Genomic DNA, 17908 nt, shown 5'->3' with positions numbered 1-17908 from the left:
GGAGTAAGCCAAGTGATCCTTCAGTGCCTCAACCTAAAGCTGGTTTGCATCGCAGAAAAGTAATGATTTCAGTTTGGTGGGACTGGAAAGGGATTCTTTATTAATGATCTTTTATCCAACAACCAAACAATTAATTCCAATAAATATTGTCTCCAACCGGATGAATTAAAGGCTGCAGTGTATCAAAAATGTCCAGACTTGCAAATCGATGGGGAGTGGTATTCCATCATGATAGTGCAAGACCACATATATCGTTAAACGTGCGCCAAAAACTTCTAGACTTTAACTGGGATGTTTTAAGTCACCTTGCGTATTCTCCAGATAGTACTCCCTCAGACTATCATCTTTTTCGTTCATTGCAGAATAATTTAAATGGCATAGAATTTCAATCTTTAGAAGGTATCAAAAATTGCATCGATAATTTCTTCAATCAGAAACCCACTCAATTCTACACAGATGGAATTATGAAACTACCCGTCAGGTGGCCTAAGGTTATCGAACAGAAGGGTGAATACATTGTGGATTAAACATTTTTATTTATTTCAAAATAGTATATTTTATTTCTTTCTAAAAACCGAACAAACTTTTGGTTCAATCAAATACATCCCTCTCCATAAGGCATGTGAAACTCATAGATGTCAGTTTTTTTTCTAAAATTGTGAAACTGTCAGCATTTCATCAAAAATTACAATTATATGTTTAATTTCTACATTTTGCCTTTTTTCTAATATAAAATATTCATGGACTGCTGCAAGTGCTTTTTTATGTTTATTTTATTGTAAGCTGATTCAAAAACACAAAAAATAAACATATTAAATTTCAAAAATTTACTGTGAATTATTTGAATTTAAACCAATTAATATCTGCTTTGTGTGAAATTTGAGAGGAAAGTGTTATTTTTAAGGTCAGAATAGCCCAGACTGACTGACTGACTGCTGCTGCTAACATCAATAAGCCATTAATTGTTTTATTGTCCTGTAAATGTAAATTCTCTTCCTAATGTTATGTCCATCAAATTACAATGTTATTATTTTATTGTACATGGACAAATGTTTTCTTTAACATTTATTTCACAACTAGTTTTGTTAGATCTGATTGATTTAATTTTTTAGTCGCAGTTTAACCGACATGCTGGTAACCCCAAGGTTTCCAGCATGTCAGTTAAACCAGGGTAAACGAGGGGCAAACCGGCATGCTGGAAACCTTGAGATTACCATCCCAAGTTTCCAGCATGCCGGTTTGCCCCTGGTTATATGCGACATGCCAGTCAATCACACAAATATGGTAATAAAAAGATGATGTTGAACGTGATTCCATCAAATAATTATAGTTTCCTAATTATTTTTTAAAAATTTTTCTTCCCTTTTTAATTAATGTACAGATATCCAGATTTGCATGTAAACTGTGCAGCAGCCACATAAAACTTCGTAACTTACAATAAGTGAATCTTTAAAAATAATGTTTTTAGATAAATTTTGTTTGTTTTTTGTGTAAAATCACAATATGCAATAAAAAATGGGAGTTCCAATTTAAAAAACTGAAGTTGACTCTGTTTTCACTGACCTTAGCACCATCTTTGATGAAAGTGACAGAATCTTGTGATACCCTTGAAGTCTAACATTTTCTGTTCCAATGATTTTTCTGTAGAATATATATTTTTTGAGTTATCTCAGTGAACTGATTAAAACAAACCACCCTATACAGAAATATATAAAACTATTTAAATAATAAATATTAAATAAAATTAACTAGATAAGTCATATAAGATAATGTAGTAAAGTTCACTAAGTATTCAAAATATTTGAATATTCGAGATCTGGCTAATATTCAAGTTTGATATTTAAATTCAAGAAAAGTGAGATTCACCCATCTCAAATTTAAAATTATAAAATCCTTTTCAGTGTTTAATCATTATCATTTATAATCACACATAACTAATAAGTTTAATTAAATTCAACACATAATGCAAAAGAATTTTAAAATCTTGGATATGATACGAGTAAATAAATTATTGTTTTATAGTTTTGTTTAATATTTGATGAAAGCTTCATACCTGCACCTAAAATCTTATCTCCATGACTACTAAATTCAATAACATCAGATTCTTCTGTAGCAGTATCAACTAAAATGAAATAAAATTTCATTTTAAATATTTTATTCATTTATTAATCAACAAACAAACTGTATTTATTTATTACTATAATTAGGATACAGCTTTACTTATTATTATTAATCCTAACCATATAGACCAGTGTTTCCCAACGTGGGGCCCATGCCCCACAGGTGGGCAATTTGATTTTTAAGGGGGGCAATTCAAAAATGGACTCGTCCAGAGTTTAATTAAGTTAACCATATAGCCGCTATATGCTATATATATTGTAAATATTGATTTAAGTTAGTTTTAGTTTTCTTTGTTCTTTGTTTCCCTTTCCTTTTAGAACTTTCGTTTATAACCCTTTTCCCTTGGGGTGGGATTAACAATTCTGGGAACCACTGAGAACAAAGAGATGAACGAAGCCTTAATGCCGGTGAAAGAGGAGAAAGGACATTCTTTGCCCAGACCTTGAGGTGGACAGACGTGAGTTGTGGTGTTCCAGGTCGCATTTGGCAACGACTGGAAAGTGCAAGAGACTTTGATGAAAGGATTGGGTTTTATTGTGGTTACGACAAAACAGTGTGGCAATTAAGTGTATATGTTAGGGGGCATAAGAATTTTAGAAAGACTTAGGTGGGACATAGCACAAAAAAGGTTGGGAAACATTGATATAGACCATATATTACAGCAGTCAAACTGAAAAATCCACACCTCCGTATTTGATAGGATCTTTTAGACACACTATGTACACATGGCTGCTGGTTTGTAGTTGACTTCCTGTAAATTAATATGCACAAAACTTCCTGCATTATTTTGATGCTAATATCCAAATAGTGAACAAATACCTTAACTTGCTCTACCTGTAATATGACAATTAAATATTGTATGCATATTTATGCAAAGTCCCCTGCTACTAGAATGCCTATTACAACACTTCTCATTTGTTTACTATTTGCCAAAAGTATAACATAACAAGTATACAATCATCCAGTGGCACTCAAATATAGTCATACCCCATTTATACATTTTTAAATGAAACTGAGAAAGATATTGTATAAAAGTAAATTGTCACAAAAGTATGACATGGTGCAAATTAACATGGGATTTGTACATATAACTCTTAAGACAGAAGTTTCAATTTCCTATATATATAATACATTTAAACAAGGTATAAAAGTAAAAGAAAACAGTGTGAAATTAAGTCATATATTGGGTTGTTCAGAAAGTAATTTCATTTTTTCCGTAGAAAAATAAACGCAATATTCTTATAATAAATAAACATTTTAATGAATTATATATTGACCATTTTGGTCAAATACCTGTTGTCATTGTTTCTGGTAGTAGCATGATTTCGCATTCATAAAAATTTTGATCGTTGTTTACAAAAAACTGATCCAAGTGATTTTTGACATTGTCATTTCAAGTAAATGTCTTACAGTTAAAAAAAATTTGTATAGACCTGAACAAGTACTAATCTGAGTGTGCCCGATCTGGTGAATATGGTTGGTATGATAACACATCCCATCTAAGCTATAACAGTTTCTGAGGAGTTACCAAACTTGTGTGAAATTTGGCATTATCGTGGTAAAACACTACACTTTGTTTGTTGATCAATTCTGGCCTTTTCTGTTTGGTGATATTACTCAATTTGTTTACTCGATGGCAGTACACTTTCGAATCAATTGTTAAATTGTCTAGTAAAAGCTCAAAAAAAATTTCTTTAAAATCCAACCATAGAGAGAATCTCTCGTTAATAACATGTGGAACCCATATATCGAGCTTTGAAACGAAACCAATTCGTCTTAAGTAATAATAAACAGTTCAATTTAACAGATTTAATCTCTTAGTGATTTCACGTGTTGTTATACGGCAGATTGCTTCAATCAGTACCTTTATTTTGTTTTCATTGGCTTCAAATGGCCATCCAGAATGTGGTGTATCTCCGATATTAGAATTGCCAGAACGCAATTTTTTAGACCAGTTTTGGCACTGTCTTTCTCTCTCAACACATCTTCTCCAAACATGTACCACAAGTTTTTTCTTGTTTGAACAGCATTTTGATTTTTTAGTTATGAAAAAAGCAAAATATGCCAAAAATGATGCTTTCGATTTTCCATATTTGATGGGTCACCGAAAAAAAAAAACAATTATACAGAATCAAACAAAATTTTTTACAAATAAGCCTTAAAATGTCAGCTGTCAAAGTATATAATGAAAATGTGGTTTAAAATAAAATTGGCTGGTAAAAATACATCTAATTCCTCTAGTAATAAAAAAACGAAATTACTTTCCGAACAACCCAATACTTTTAAAAAACTGACCAAGGTTTGTTTGTTTCTTGTTTTTTTCAATGGGCTTGTCATATATTACTGTACCAGTATGGTGGAAAGAAACAACTGATGTCACATACTAGTACAGTATATCAGTTGTTTTCGTCCATCAAAACTCCAGTCATTTGAAAGAATGAGAAAGTCATTCTAAAGGTTATGTCATACTGACAGCAATTAATAAAAATGAATGAAAAACCAGAAAGGAATTTTTATTTGTTTAGAAAACTTTGTTCACACTACAAATGTGGAAAGTAAGAATTTTCAACATGTTGAACTAGCAGAGTGATTTGCTAAATGGGAAAATTAGTCAGAATTTGCATCACATATTACATATTATTACGCTGCCCTTTGCAATTGCTAGTGATTCGCTGTAAGTATGGACTAAGCTGAAGTGAATACATAATTTGCTATTTTGTTTTTTTTTAATAATAGCTTTAAATTTTTCCATTTGAAAGTAAATAACACATAAGAAGAAAAAAAGTATGATAGGGTACTGAAAAATATAAGTGCAAAATCATATAAATGAAAAATGTATAACTGAAGTATTTTATAATGGAGAAAGTACCATGCAGAAAAATAATGTATAATTACAAAAAAAACATACAACTGAGAAATGCACAAATATGGTTCAACTATATTATTTTGCTCCGTTTTTTCTTTTCTGGCTTGTCATAGAAAAATCTTGACATTAAACTGTAGATTGCTTTTAATCTGAACAATAGATAAATGCTCTGGCCCAACACCACTATTGGACAACCCAATCAATAATTAGTCCAATACTCAGATTTCCTTACAGCCCTTTAAGCTCAGACTTTTTATCTACACAAAACTTGATGAGAATTCCATATTATATAGTATAGTCTGAATTTATTGGTATGGACAAAAAAAAAAAAAATGAATTTACTTTTGATATTATGTTAATAAAAATGATGAAAGTTTAAAAACTTTCTGATGGGGTCAGAATTACTTTTATTAAAAATTCGAGAAAAAAATCTCAGCCTTTTCCGACTTCAGTGATAATTAAAAATATTCAAACAACACTTAAACTAGGGCAAGATTATTTTAATTATTACACATCACCATACAATTATAAGTTATCTATCAAATGCATTTTGCCAAAGTGACAATGCTTTGGCCTCTTGTAAATTAACGTAAATACATAGGATGGACATTATGCCAACAATTGTACAGTACATACACAAGGTTTGGCTTCTTTAGTGATAATCCAAACAAATGCAAAACTTATAATTTTTCTCAGTATATTATATCAATAAATTGATTTATATAATCTACAACATAATATTAAACTTTATTTATGAAATAATTTTGTATCATAGATTATGTGAATCAATTTATTGATAGATTACACTGAACTGACTCTTCACAAGAAAAACAAAGAAAAGCTACTTCAGTATTTGTAATTTTTATAAAAAAATATCAATTATTAAAACTAAATGAATAAAATCAATATTACATAGCTATAAACATTATTAACACTTACCAAGAAAAGATAATATCACATGATTATTATAAATATAGGCTAACTGACTATTTGCATTAGGTAAAATAAACTTATAGCTTAAAACTCTTTCTTCATCTCTCTCCTAAAAATAAAAAGATATAAAAAATATTTTACACATCAAAATTACAATAATATACAGTTTTATTTATTCAATGCATAATTTAAATTATGTTTAATTGAAAAAACAATATACAAAAATATGTTTCATCTTCAATTAATATAAATTGAAGTGTATATAACTTTCACAAAATTATGATAATTGAACTTTTGAAAGTTACATAGCTTTATTAATGATAACCGTAGTGTAAATACAACTGAATACAATTTGTCAAAACAAATTTGATTCTGATGAAGTGAATTTTTTTTATTAACTCAATGATATCATTACAGACAATAGATCTTCATACATATGTTTAATAATTTAAATATACCTGATTATGACTCAAACATGCAAGTTGACAATCTCTTGGAAGGAAAATATCCGATATGAATATTTTCAAATGACAGACTTATGAAATAGAATCTCAAACTTGATTAATATATGTAATGAGAAACTTGTTAATCAGATAGCTTCTTCATACATAAAAGATTATCTGGATTCTACATGTGAGTGCATTCAAGAGTTGAATGATCAATTTCAAACAGAAGAAAAAACAAAAGGCATGGAATTTGTGATTCCATGCCTTTTGTTTTTTCTTCTGTTGAACTAAACTGATGAACAAAACATAGGAAAGGAACTTGTACATTTTAAAACTAATTCTTTAATCAACAACTTCAATCAAAGCAGTATAATCTTCCATAATTATCCTAGTTTGAAAAATATTTCTAAAGTACAGATATAGAATTTTATAAAATGAAATTTGAATTTAGGCAATGTATTGTTAGAAGATGTCTATATATTAATTGAAACTGAAATTTTTCAGTTTGTTCAACTTAGTTTGAGTAAAAGGCTGGGACTAAAAATACAGTTCAGGTCTCAAATCAAAGCTCTTATCCTGTAGATCAGCGTTTCTCAAAGTGGGCAATAACGCCCCCTTGTGGGCGGTGAGTAAATCTAGGGGGCGCTGGAGTAAGGGTACTGAACGGTGATCAAAGGTAAAAGTTCCCTTTCCTCTGTCAAACGGATAAAAGGAAACATTGCATTTAATGGTTTCCAGATGTCGAGAACAATGTACACTAAGGGCACAAAGTGCGAGATTCATAGAAAAGTTCTCCTAAGAATATTTCCAATCCTTTCTCACACGGGGGGCGTTGGGTATAACTTTATGGAACAAAGGGGCGGTGGATCGATTGATAAAGTTTGAGAATCACTGCTGTACATGATGCCACTGAAGAGAAATTTGAGAAAGGTGCAATGATTCAAGTGTGATGAAGTGGCAAAGATACAATGTTGTCTATGGGAAAAACACATCAAAGTCTCTCCCCCTTGTCAACTTTAGCTTGAGAAATTTTTTTGTGCTTTGAAGTTTCATTATTGTAAATACTGAGGTTAATAAATGTACATTTTAGACCATTGTTTTTATCATCCTCTTCCAATTCAACTTCATCAATCCTCCACTCCCTCAGTGCCAAATATACACAGTTAGTTTTACGTATGATTCAATTAACTAATACAAGAATTTCTACAATAAAATTATTAAGAACTAGCCAAATCCAAAACCAATTTTTTACTTCTTTCATTATACAATAACAGCAAAAATTGCTTAATGAATGGCAAAAAATGCAAATCTCCACTGACAAAAGACTAGAACTAGAACTCTCCTTCCCTTTTACATAGAAATAAAAAAGCAAAACTATCAGATCAAATTACAAAATGACTTTTTATTGACAGGTTAAGATAAAATAACATATTGTCTTGACCTATCAATAAAAAGTCATTAAATGCATTACTTCCATATTAAATTATGGATCATCTCAATAAATTTTTGATTTGTGTCTTAAAGAGTTGAGATAAATAAAACATTTTTTATTACTTTATATGATTGGTAAATTACCAATAGATGATACTAAAAAATTTGCTTACTAAATTATATCAAATTTCCTCCATAACTGTTATTTCAGGAATATTTTCAGTTAACAAAAATTAAATTATATGTTATTTTTTAATATAATTATATTACAACATGAAACTTTCCTTCAATTCCAAATGTAAATTACAAAGATTAATATATATAATTAACTAATGTATAGAGTTTATATAAATTAAAAAATAGAGAGTAATTAAATGTTAATATATAAATATATTTCATTTAGTTTATTAATTAGTATTTTTTACTTACTGTGTATTTTTCTGTATGTTTTATAACATAAAATGAAGTAAATCCAGTTGGAACAGTGTCAGAAGAAACATTTAATATTCCTATTAATAAATAAATTATTATAATATATTTATCATTAAACTTCCAATCAATTCTAAAATACTTGTATTAATTTTTAAAGTAAATTGTTGTTTTAATGATTAAACTAAATTTAATTTGTTTTAATTCCACTTCAAATCAATAAAAATATGGGAGCCACTTTAAAGTGCCAAGCTTATCTTTATGAAAGAAAATCTCCAAAGAAACAAAAATTTGACTGTCATCTAAATTGTCATAACTTAGTGCAATTTTTTTTACCTCTTGAATGTTTTTGTTTGGATATCAATTGTTTTTTGGTTAATGACTATGTTATTAAAGACCTAAGACAATAATGTATGCACAGTTTAGTTGACCCTGACTAAATACTTTCAGTATGTAATTTAGTAAAATCATTATAAAAAGTTTTAATTTGCATAATTTTGAGCTTTGTTATTCTGGATAACATTTTGAATAAAAATTATTCATTTTAATGCAATTTTATCCTTATAAGCCTTAAATTACACAATAAAAATAAAATAGTTCTATGGGTTTCCTGTAAACTTTTATCTATTGATCCAGAAGTTTTGCCAGCACCTCACTGATAACAAGAAAGGCTAACAAGTTTAAAATTTGAGTTTTCTAGACCCAGTGGTTTTCTCTCTATGAGTATCTGCAGTGCCAGGTGAAGAAAAGAAGAAAATACAACTTTTTTGGAGACTTTTGCACTTTTCGAATACTTATATGTCGACAACCCCTTTATAGAAAAAGCTGAAATTTTGCATACTATCTAAGAAAATAATTATCTTTCAAATGAGATATTCAAAATTACTATGTGTTTAGGGGACAGAAAGATTGATCCCTGAAATTGGTAACTCTGATTCCTGTATATATATAGTCAGTCAGTGATGTTTTACTTGGTGTGGAGTCACAGCAGTAACTCCATGTCATGTAAAAAGTTTTCTTAAAAATTAAACTTTAGGAAGTATTTATTAGTTTCCTTAATAAGATGATATCATGATTTATATTTGAACTGTATGGTTTACAATTTGATGCAGAGCAATACTTCCATTTTTATAATTGCAAGTATTGCTCCGCATCCAATTGTAAACCATTAATAAAAGGAGCCTGCACTTTCACTTGCAATATGAAACTGATACTTTGATTCCTATTCTTTGTCATATCTATGATGCCTGTCTGGCATTTGTCTATGTGCCTTTAGTTTGGTATTCACTTAGTGTTATGCAGTGGTATCTCATACATTTGCATATGACAATGTCCATTAGACCTTAATATACCTTTTATTAAGCATCAGCCATTCTAACCCAAATCACATTATATGAAACAAATTTAACAAAGGTATTGCCATCTTGTTTATTGTTTCTGTTCTCTGTGTTATTTAGTAAGTTTTTCAAAATACTTTCTATTTTATTGCAATAATATTGCAAAAGTATTTAGCTGAATATTCTGATATAGTACATAATTTTTGTAAACTGGGAGATTTTTACGTTTTATTTCCTAAAAATAGCAGCATTATATTTTCACTTATTTTAAATAAATTACTATTTCTTATCTCAAAGATACACTGAAATATCTGATAAACTTTGTAAACTTTTTCCTGAAACAATCTAATGTAACAGTTCCTAAAACATTCTTAGATCTGAATAAAGTCAATGCAGAAAATATATTAAGTCATTATTTCAATCATGTAGCTACATGCAATAAGTTTTTTTAAAGTAGACCAACATAACTCGAAGAATGAAAATTTATACTTACTATAAATTCTGCATTTATATTTATTTATATAAGTATTTATTCAATTAATTTAAAATAATTACAAATCAATTCATATAACAGTTTTCTAATTATCTAGTTCATTTGATAGTTATTTTTAATATTGCAATTAAAATTATTTTTTTACTTACCAAATGCAAATGATAATTGTGAAGATACTTGAGGGTTCATTCCAGCTAAAAGAAGTATAAGGCCTTTACTGAAATATATAATACAATATTAAAGCTTTAATATTTCATAACTTATCCTCTAACAAAATAAATATCTTAAACAACTTTTTAAATTTTCAGTTATCAGGGAGAAACAAATGCATTTACAGTAATATTTGTAAAAGGTAGAATAGCAAGGAACTTTATAAACTTTTGGCCCAAGCAGGCTTTCTATTTTAGGCAGGCTGAAACAAGAAAATTATCATTGCTTCATAATGTAAACATATTTTCTCATGAAGTTTCAATCTAGCCACTGTGTTTTCATAGTATATATTGAAAATAACCTCAGAATAAAAGGAGTGGAATTTAGAAATTAAAATATACATATTCTAAGTAAAATTTCTTTGTTTTCTCATTGAAACTGTAACATTTTGGATGCCATCTCAGATAGTTTACTTATTCAAATGTGAGCTCAATACTCTTGAGCTTTCTTTGCATTTATTTTAATCAAATTAATGGTGGTGGTAGTCAACATTTTTGATAATGTATTACTTTTAAAACTCATACCAAGTAAAATATTTGCTGTGAAAAACTGTTGTTGAGTTATAAATACATAGGTATAAAAATAAAAAGTAAGTAAATTCATTTACATGAAATTTATTACTATAAGACTTACAAAATTTCTTTGTAAATTTTTGTGTGAATGCCTTCACAGTTACATATTTATTGCAAATTAAGTCATCAACATTTAATTGAACATGGTTCTTTGTTTCTTTTTTGTCTACCTGTAAGAATTCTTTGCTTAAGTGTTGATTTTTTTTCCTTTGGTGTGGTCCTTCTTTTGTAAATTAAATTTTGGTCAGTCCTCCTGACCAAAATTTAATTTACAATAATCTTTCCATTAATAACAATGTTAAAAATGACCAGAAAACAAAGAGAATTAAAAAAGTAATTGGAAATCTATGAAAGGAGGTCAGTCAACTTGAGAAGTTATTTTTGGAACATATACTGGATGAGGGTAAGTTCAATAGCTGGAATGGTAGAGAAGAATGCCATTACAGCAAGAGTGAAACTGGACAGATTTTTACTTATAATTATTTTACATTAAACAGTAAAATAGATGCAATATGGGTAATCTACATTAAATAAATTTCAAACTGATGTGTAAAACAAATATAATTCATACTCAAGTACTTTGATGAATTGGAAATAGATTTTGCCTTAGCTTATCTAAATATATAAAATTACTTGTCCTGACTGATTGACTGATTGATTCATCATCGCCCAAGCAAACCGCTGAACCTAAAGAGGTGAAATTTGGTACACAGTTAGGGTACATCATGGAAATGCACACTAAGAAGGAGTTTTTCAAAACTCCCCCGCAGGGGGAGAGGGAGAGCATTAATGCTTAACATAAAAACGGCTTCTACTGTACTATTTTAGATGCAATTTTTTGTTTTCAACTACATTCAGTCTTCATTGAGTATTTAGGTGTATTAAATTGATAACATTTCAGATGGTGTTATGAAAATTTTTATATATTTCGAATTTTTAACTAAATGATCGAACCGTTAAATTCGAATTTGTTATTGCATATTGGTTCGATTATAAAATGATTGTAAATGTTCTAGAAAATTGATCAAATTGAAAACAGTTCGTTTTATTCTCAGCGGTAGGTGTTATATAACAATTACTATGGTTGTTGAAATACTGAATATAAATGGTGTTTGCTTGCAAAATCCATGCAGGCAGAGTAGCGGGTAACAGCTAGTTCTGTATATATAGACGTGTCATTGCATGAAAAAAGTGGAAACAATCTTCCTGCTGTTTTAAAACCAAAACAGACTTTAACATAAAATACAGCATAAATGCAGACAGAAACAGAAAATGTAAGAATATTTTCTGCAGTTTCTATCAAAATTGAACACATAATCAAGTAAAGTAAGTTTCTTTTTTCTATATACCAAAATAATTTCTAAAGAATTGTAGTCAAGACAATTTTTTAGAAAAAAATAGTTGGCTGAGTGCCATAAAGGAAGTTACAGGCACTCAATTGTCCCCAGTAGACACCATGAGTAACCAGTGTGGCTATATTTGTTAAAAATTTTTGGAAGTCTCTCATAATAATGTTCACTGTACTCACATGGTTCTATTCATATGTAGACAATGGGATGATGAGGGATGGGACCCAACATATCTGAGACTTTCCATCATTGAAAAATTTCTGAGGTGGCTTGCCTAGATTTGACCCTAAGCTCCTCAATTAATAGTTGATGTCTTAACTGCCTTGGCTATGATGCCATCATAACTTTTTTAAGTTTAAAACAGTTTTAATTATTACTACTATAAAATAAAAAATTGTAATTTGATTCAAAGAGTGTGCTCCATATAGAATAATAGAGACAAAATAATTCTATATTGTATTCTCCCAGCATAGATCTACAGTGACATCCAGGAAATGTTAATATTCATAAAGATTATATAAGGATAATTTATGTATAAAATGAATTTTGTTCTCATTTAACATTTGTCAAATACAGTCTTGTCAAACTGTAAAGATTAATGATTAAGAAGAGAAACATACAATAAAATTTCAAATCTAAATACGAATAAAACATCTTTAACAATCCAGCAAATAAATTATTTTAGTAACATAAAATAATTTATTTGCTGGATTGTTAAAGGTACGTTTTATTCATATTATGGTTATCTAGTACGTACATTATATACAGTCAAACCTGTTTTTATGCGCTCTTTTTATGTGCGATTTTTATTTGTGCGATTTTTTTAATGCGAATTTTTAATTTGTGCGGTATAGTTGGCGACTAGTCTCGTGCGATTCGTCATGTCTCACGTTGACTTATTATAGCTAAATAAACTTATTATAGCATAAATGCACTTATTATAGTAATATTATTGCATGAATATGCGAAAAATGAAATAATTTACTTTTTAAGTCAACAAAACACCACCTGGACAAAAATATGTAAAACAGACGATAGACCTGACGATGCAGTCAAGTGCTGACATCTGTTGTCAATAAATTCTATTTCGTACGGTTTTGAGTTATTTTCTATGTGAGACTTTTTTTATGCGGTCCCTGTTGACCGCATAAAAAAATTATTTTTTAATTGTGTTGCGAAAACTATTATTTACAGCCATTCGTGAAGTTTCGTGAGATTTTTTTTAATGCGTTTTTTTTAATGCGGTCCCTATCCCCCGCATAAAAACAGGTTTGACTGTATAAGTATCAAATGTAAATATATTTAATTTAGTTATTTTTTGTTACAAGTATTACAATTTTATATTTATAAAATTTTCTTCATAATTATCGGCATATTTTCAAAAAATTTTTCATTTTATATTCAGAATTTAATAATTAAATAATCTTTACTAATATTTAATATTAAGTTGATCAATAAAATTACAGAGTGTAACTTTTCAACATTCTGTTACATCATAAATTTGAATTTAATACATCTATAACATGTATTAAATTCAAATTAATACACATTATATATGTAACGTTAACATTTTTAATAAACTAAAAGAATAGATTTTAAAATTCAATTATTTTGTAATTTCTAATAATGGATCATAAAAGAATATCCAGAAGATAAAAAATTGAAAGATTCAAAATTTCTTGTACTTATTTATGTACACTTTTTTCAAAATTTTTAATAATAGATTAATTACAATCTAAAATTCAAAATTTTATTGAGACAAATATTTAAGCATTTGCAACTAAAAATTATTGTTGGCAAAGAGTAAGTGAAATATCATTGAAAAATACCTATCTTAACACATCATATTATTCATTCTTAAATTTTATTTTATAATAAAAATTTAGTATAAAATTGGAATTAATCAATGTACAGTACCTTGAAAGTTGCATATCAACTGACCAAGCTTTTAATTGATGTATATGAAAATTTTCTCTGCTCTGAAATATAAAATCAATTCAGTTGTTTCTACAATTAAATTTAAAACAATGCATTTATATATTTGAATGAAAATTCATTTACCCAAAGAGCATCCAGAAAATATTCCTTTATCTGTCTATCCATATCATATTCATAGAGCAACTTCAAAATAATAAAATTTTAATTATTGTTTTAAAATTTAACAAAATAATAGTATTTTTGTTTATAAAAACATTGCAAACTAATATATTTCATAAGAAAATAATCAATATTTTTCAGAACCAACTCAATCATACAAAATTCCTTACATATTTTTTAAAAATGCAACTCTTTTATTTTAGCAATTTCATATTTATAAATAATAAAACATAAATATATTATTATATAAATGCTTTATTATTTACATATACAACAACAGAGGTCACTTTAAACATTTAAAAATATTGCCAACCATTTTGCCAGTTTTAAATTATTTATCACCACCAGTTTTACTAATTAATGCAGGTGCCGGTAGCCTTATCAGTGTGGTGTATGGAAAGCAAAAGTAACATGTTAAGGTATCGCAAGGTGAGGGCAAGATGTCTGAGTCTCCAATTCAAATGAACTTGGTGAACATGTAACCTTAAATACAGACAGCTCCTTATCAAAATAATTGGACCCTCTCCTCAAGCTTTTCCAAAAAATTGCCCTCTGAAAATTGAGTGTTTAGCTTATAAGTCTTTGAAACTTTCATCTCTCTGAGTGGTGATAGTCAAGTGGATAAGACATTATGTGAAACTGGATGATGTAGGTTCAAACCTTCAAAATTCTAATTTAGTTCTTTTATGTGAAACATAATTATTTTATTATTTTACTACATCATTAGCATTATTATTACCATTATTATTCCTCAAGTTTAAAATTTATAAAACAGGAGAATAAAAATTGTGACATCATTTCCTGTTTAGTGAAAACAAGTCTCTCTAAAATTAATTCTTACATTGTTAAATAAAATTTTTATTTCTTCATACTGTATTTATTTTCAGATATGATGGTATTGTGATATTTGAAGTGCAACAAACACAAGCACATGAAGAAATTGCCCATAATATTAACAATTAAAAAAAATAAAATGCTAAATTTTTATATATCACTTTTCTTTTTCGTCCATGTGCAGTAATGTATGAAGCTTATTCAATTGTGAGAACATAGTATGTAACCATGAGCAAAAATATGTGAAAATAAATGTGAAGAAATAAAGTTTTATTTAACAATGTAAAAGAGTTAAATCTACAGAGACTTGTTTTCACTAAACAAGAAATAACATCACAATTTTTAATCTCCTGTTTTATAAACTTTAAACATGAGGAATAATAATAGTAATAATAATGCCAATGATGTGGTAAAATAATAATGTTATACATAAAAAAAAACTACCGTATTTTCCAGCGTATAAGACGACTTTTTAACCCAGGAAAATCTTCTCAAAAGTTGGGGGTCGTCTTATACACCAGAAAGTACAGTAAACTGAAATTCCAAAGCTTTGAACTTACATCATCTAGATCCAGTGCTTAAAATCTTATCCACTTGGCTATCATTTAGGGATGTGAAACTTTCAAAAACTTACAAGTTAAACACTCAATTTTCAGAAGCCAAATTTTTGGAAATGCTTGAGAAGTGGATCCAATTATTTGGACAAGAGGCTGTTTGTGTTTAGAGCTACATGTTCACCAAGTGTCATTCAAATCAGAGATCCAAACACCTGGCCCTCTCCTTCTTAGCAACAGGAATCATTTTTGAATAATTTTTTAATCAATAATCCAAAATAACACATTTGATCACAATATTTTAACAGTATTTCACAGGTTCTGTCTTGTCAAAATTTTTGTTTTAGTCTACTAAAAGAAGATCAAAGTGGAAAAAAAGTCATACTGAAAAATTCTCCAAATTTTCTCTCAGTTGATAAAAAAATCTCCAATGTAAAAATGCTGGGTAGCATTGCAAAAATTGCCTTTGGTTCTCAATGTCACTTCCTACTTTTCTGTCCTCATGTGACATCATAAAATCACTAGGTGTTTAGTGCACAGGACTTCAATTGCATGGGAGCTAGACATTCTGCTGTTTTATCTGAAGTGTGCTTTGTGATTTAATTTCATGCTGAATGTTGAAATAAGCAGACTAGGGTTTTTATCACCACTTGCTATTGCCAGTATTATATTTTTATCACTGCTTTAATAAAAATATTGACAAGTGGCAATTTTGGCACTATTCAGCATGGCCCCTGCAACAATAATACAATATTTATATAGTCTAAGCTTTTTTAATTCAAACACCAGGAGGAATCCAAAGTCTTGAATTTATGAAAATTAAACTACAAATTTCTAATGTTTACCAGCATTCTATATTTTTTTGGCAATATCACATTTTCTCTACATTCTTTTCCATTTCATTAATCATATCAACTTTCTAAACTAAAGATAAACTTGTACACATTCCACACTTAGACATAAAAACATAGCTAAACAACTCCATTATCTAGATGCAATTATTATTAACTTTAAATTTTGACAATTTAGCTCACATCTCAGAAGTTTACAGAACACACACATTTTAGCAATCTCCAAAATGCACTCATTCTATTAATCAGCTGATTACATCTCATTTTCTCTTAGTTGAGTTTTATTATCAAAGTAAGAGCTATAAAACCGAGGGACAAAAGTCATGCAACAAGTGTTTCTTTTCAGCCTCAGTAACTTTGTTGCCAAAAAAATCTAATCAAATTTATATTACAATTATTAATAAAATAGGAAGAAACATTCTTTTTCTTTTAAAAGAACACAAACTTTATAATGAAATTATTTATTTTCACAGTGAAATGCAAAAAAGTAAAAACATATCTTTGACAGAAATCCTGCAACACAAGAAAACTGAGACAAAAGTCCTGCAGCTTTGATTTTAGTGTTCTGTAGATCCACCTTTGGCATTTAAAACTGCTTTAATTCTTTGTGGCATGGAATAAATTAACTTCTCAAATTCTTGAGCAGTAATTTCTTTCCATACTAGATGTATGATTTTGTCTAAATTTTTGAAACTTAAAATATGTTTTTGTTTTAGTTATATCTTTATCCCATATTTTTTAAATGAGGTTATGGTCTAGTGAATTGTCCATCCAATCTAATACCTCTATTTCCATGTTTTCAAACTGATTTCATTTTCCTGGCTATATGGGCAGGAATATCATCCTGTTGACATATACAGTGGTGCCTCATATAACGTACTTAATCCGTTCCAGGTGCACGTCCATTAAGTGAAACGTCCATTATACGAAACGCATTTTCCCATAGAAATACATGTTAAAACATCTAATTCGTTCCACAGCATAAAATAACCGCACTGTATCATTAAAAAATGAACATGGGGTGCATTCTTTTATTCCTCCGTGTAACTCTACGCGAGCGACATCGGTTTAAAAATTCCTGTGGAACGCGTTCCTAAATTCCGGTGGGAGTGCGCACCGTCGAACGGTAAAAACGGCCGCTTGTAGCAGTAGTTTACGGTGGAAAGCAACATGGCGTCCTCCATGGGTAAGACAGTTTCGTTTCAGGGTCCATTATGTGGTTTTATGAATGAAAATTTAGAAGTTGTGAAAGCGCAAGTTAGTGCACGCGGTGATGTAAGTGTCTTTACGAATTTTTTTCGAATGGTAGCCGGCATTCTAATTTTTTTCGTGGCTATTTTGAATGCTCTTTCAACAAATAATCCATTTTATGGTTAAATTTTACA

The 17908-nt window shown here is 28.9% G+C and overlaps 1 protein-coding gene across 1 annotated transcript in view; it reads right to left on the bottom strand.

Annotated features, from left to right (window-relative positions):
* Nup133 (nuclear pore complex protein Nup133) overlaps positions 1-17908 on the bottom strand; it is an 89091-nt gene that overhangs the window by 43300 nt on the left and 27883 nt on the right. Inside the window, exons 8-13 of the mRNA XM_067284535.1 lie at positions 14249-14308; positions 14105-14166; positions 10206-10273; positions 8227-8306; positions 5927-6029; positions 2054-2122 (exon numbers count right to left, since the gene is read on the bottom strand). Of these exons, the coding sequence (XP_067140636.1) occupies positions 2054-2122; positions 5927-6029; positions 8227-8306; positions 10206-10273; positions 14105-14166; positions 14249-14308 (442 nt within the window). The remainder of the gene's footprint in view (positions 1-2053; positions 2123-5926; positions 6030-8226; positions 8307-10205; positions 10274-14104; positions 14167-14248; positions 14309-17908) is intronic.

This window comes from Centruroides vittatus, unplaced genomic scaffold, assembly GCF_030686945.1.
Source record: "Centruroides vittatus isolate TY-2023 unplaced genomic scaffold, ASM3068694v2 scaffold_1323, whole genome shotgun sequence".
In the NCBI taxonomy this organism is placed as follows: domain Eukaryota; kingdom Metazoa; phylum Arthropoda; class Arachnida; order Scorpiones; family Buthidae; genus Centruroides; species Centruroides vittatus.
This window is presented reverse-complemented; position numbering and strand designations above follow the sequence as displayed.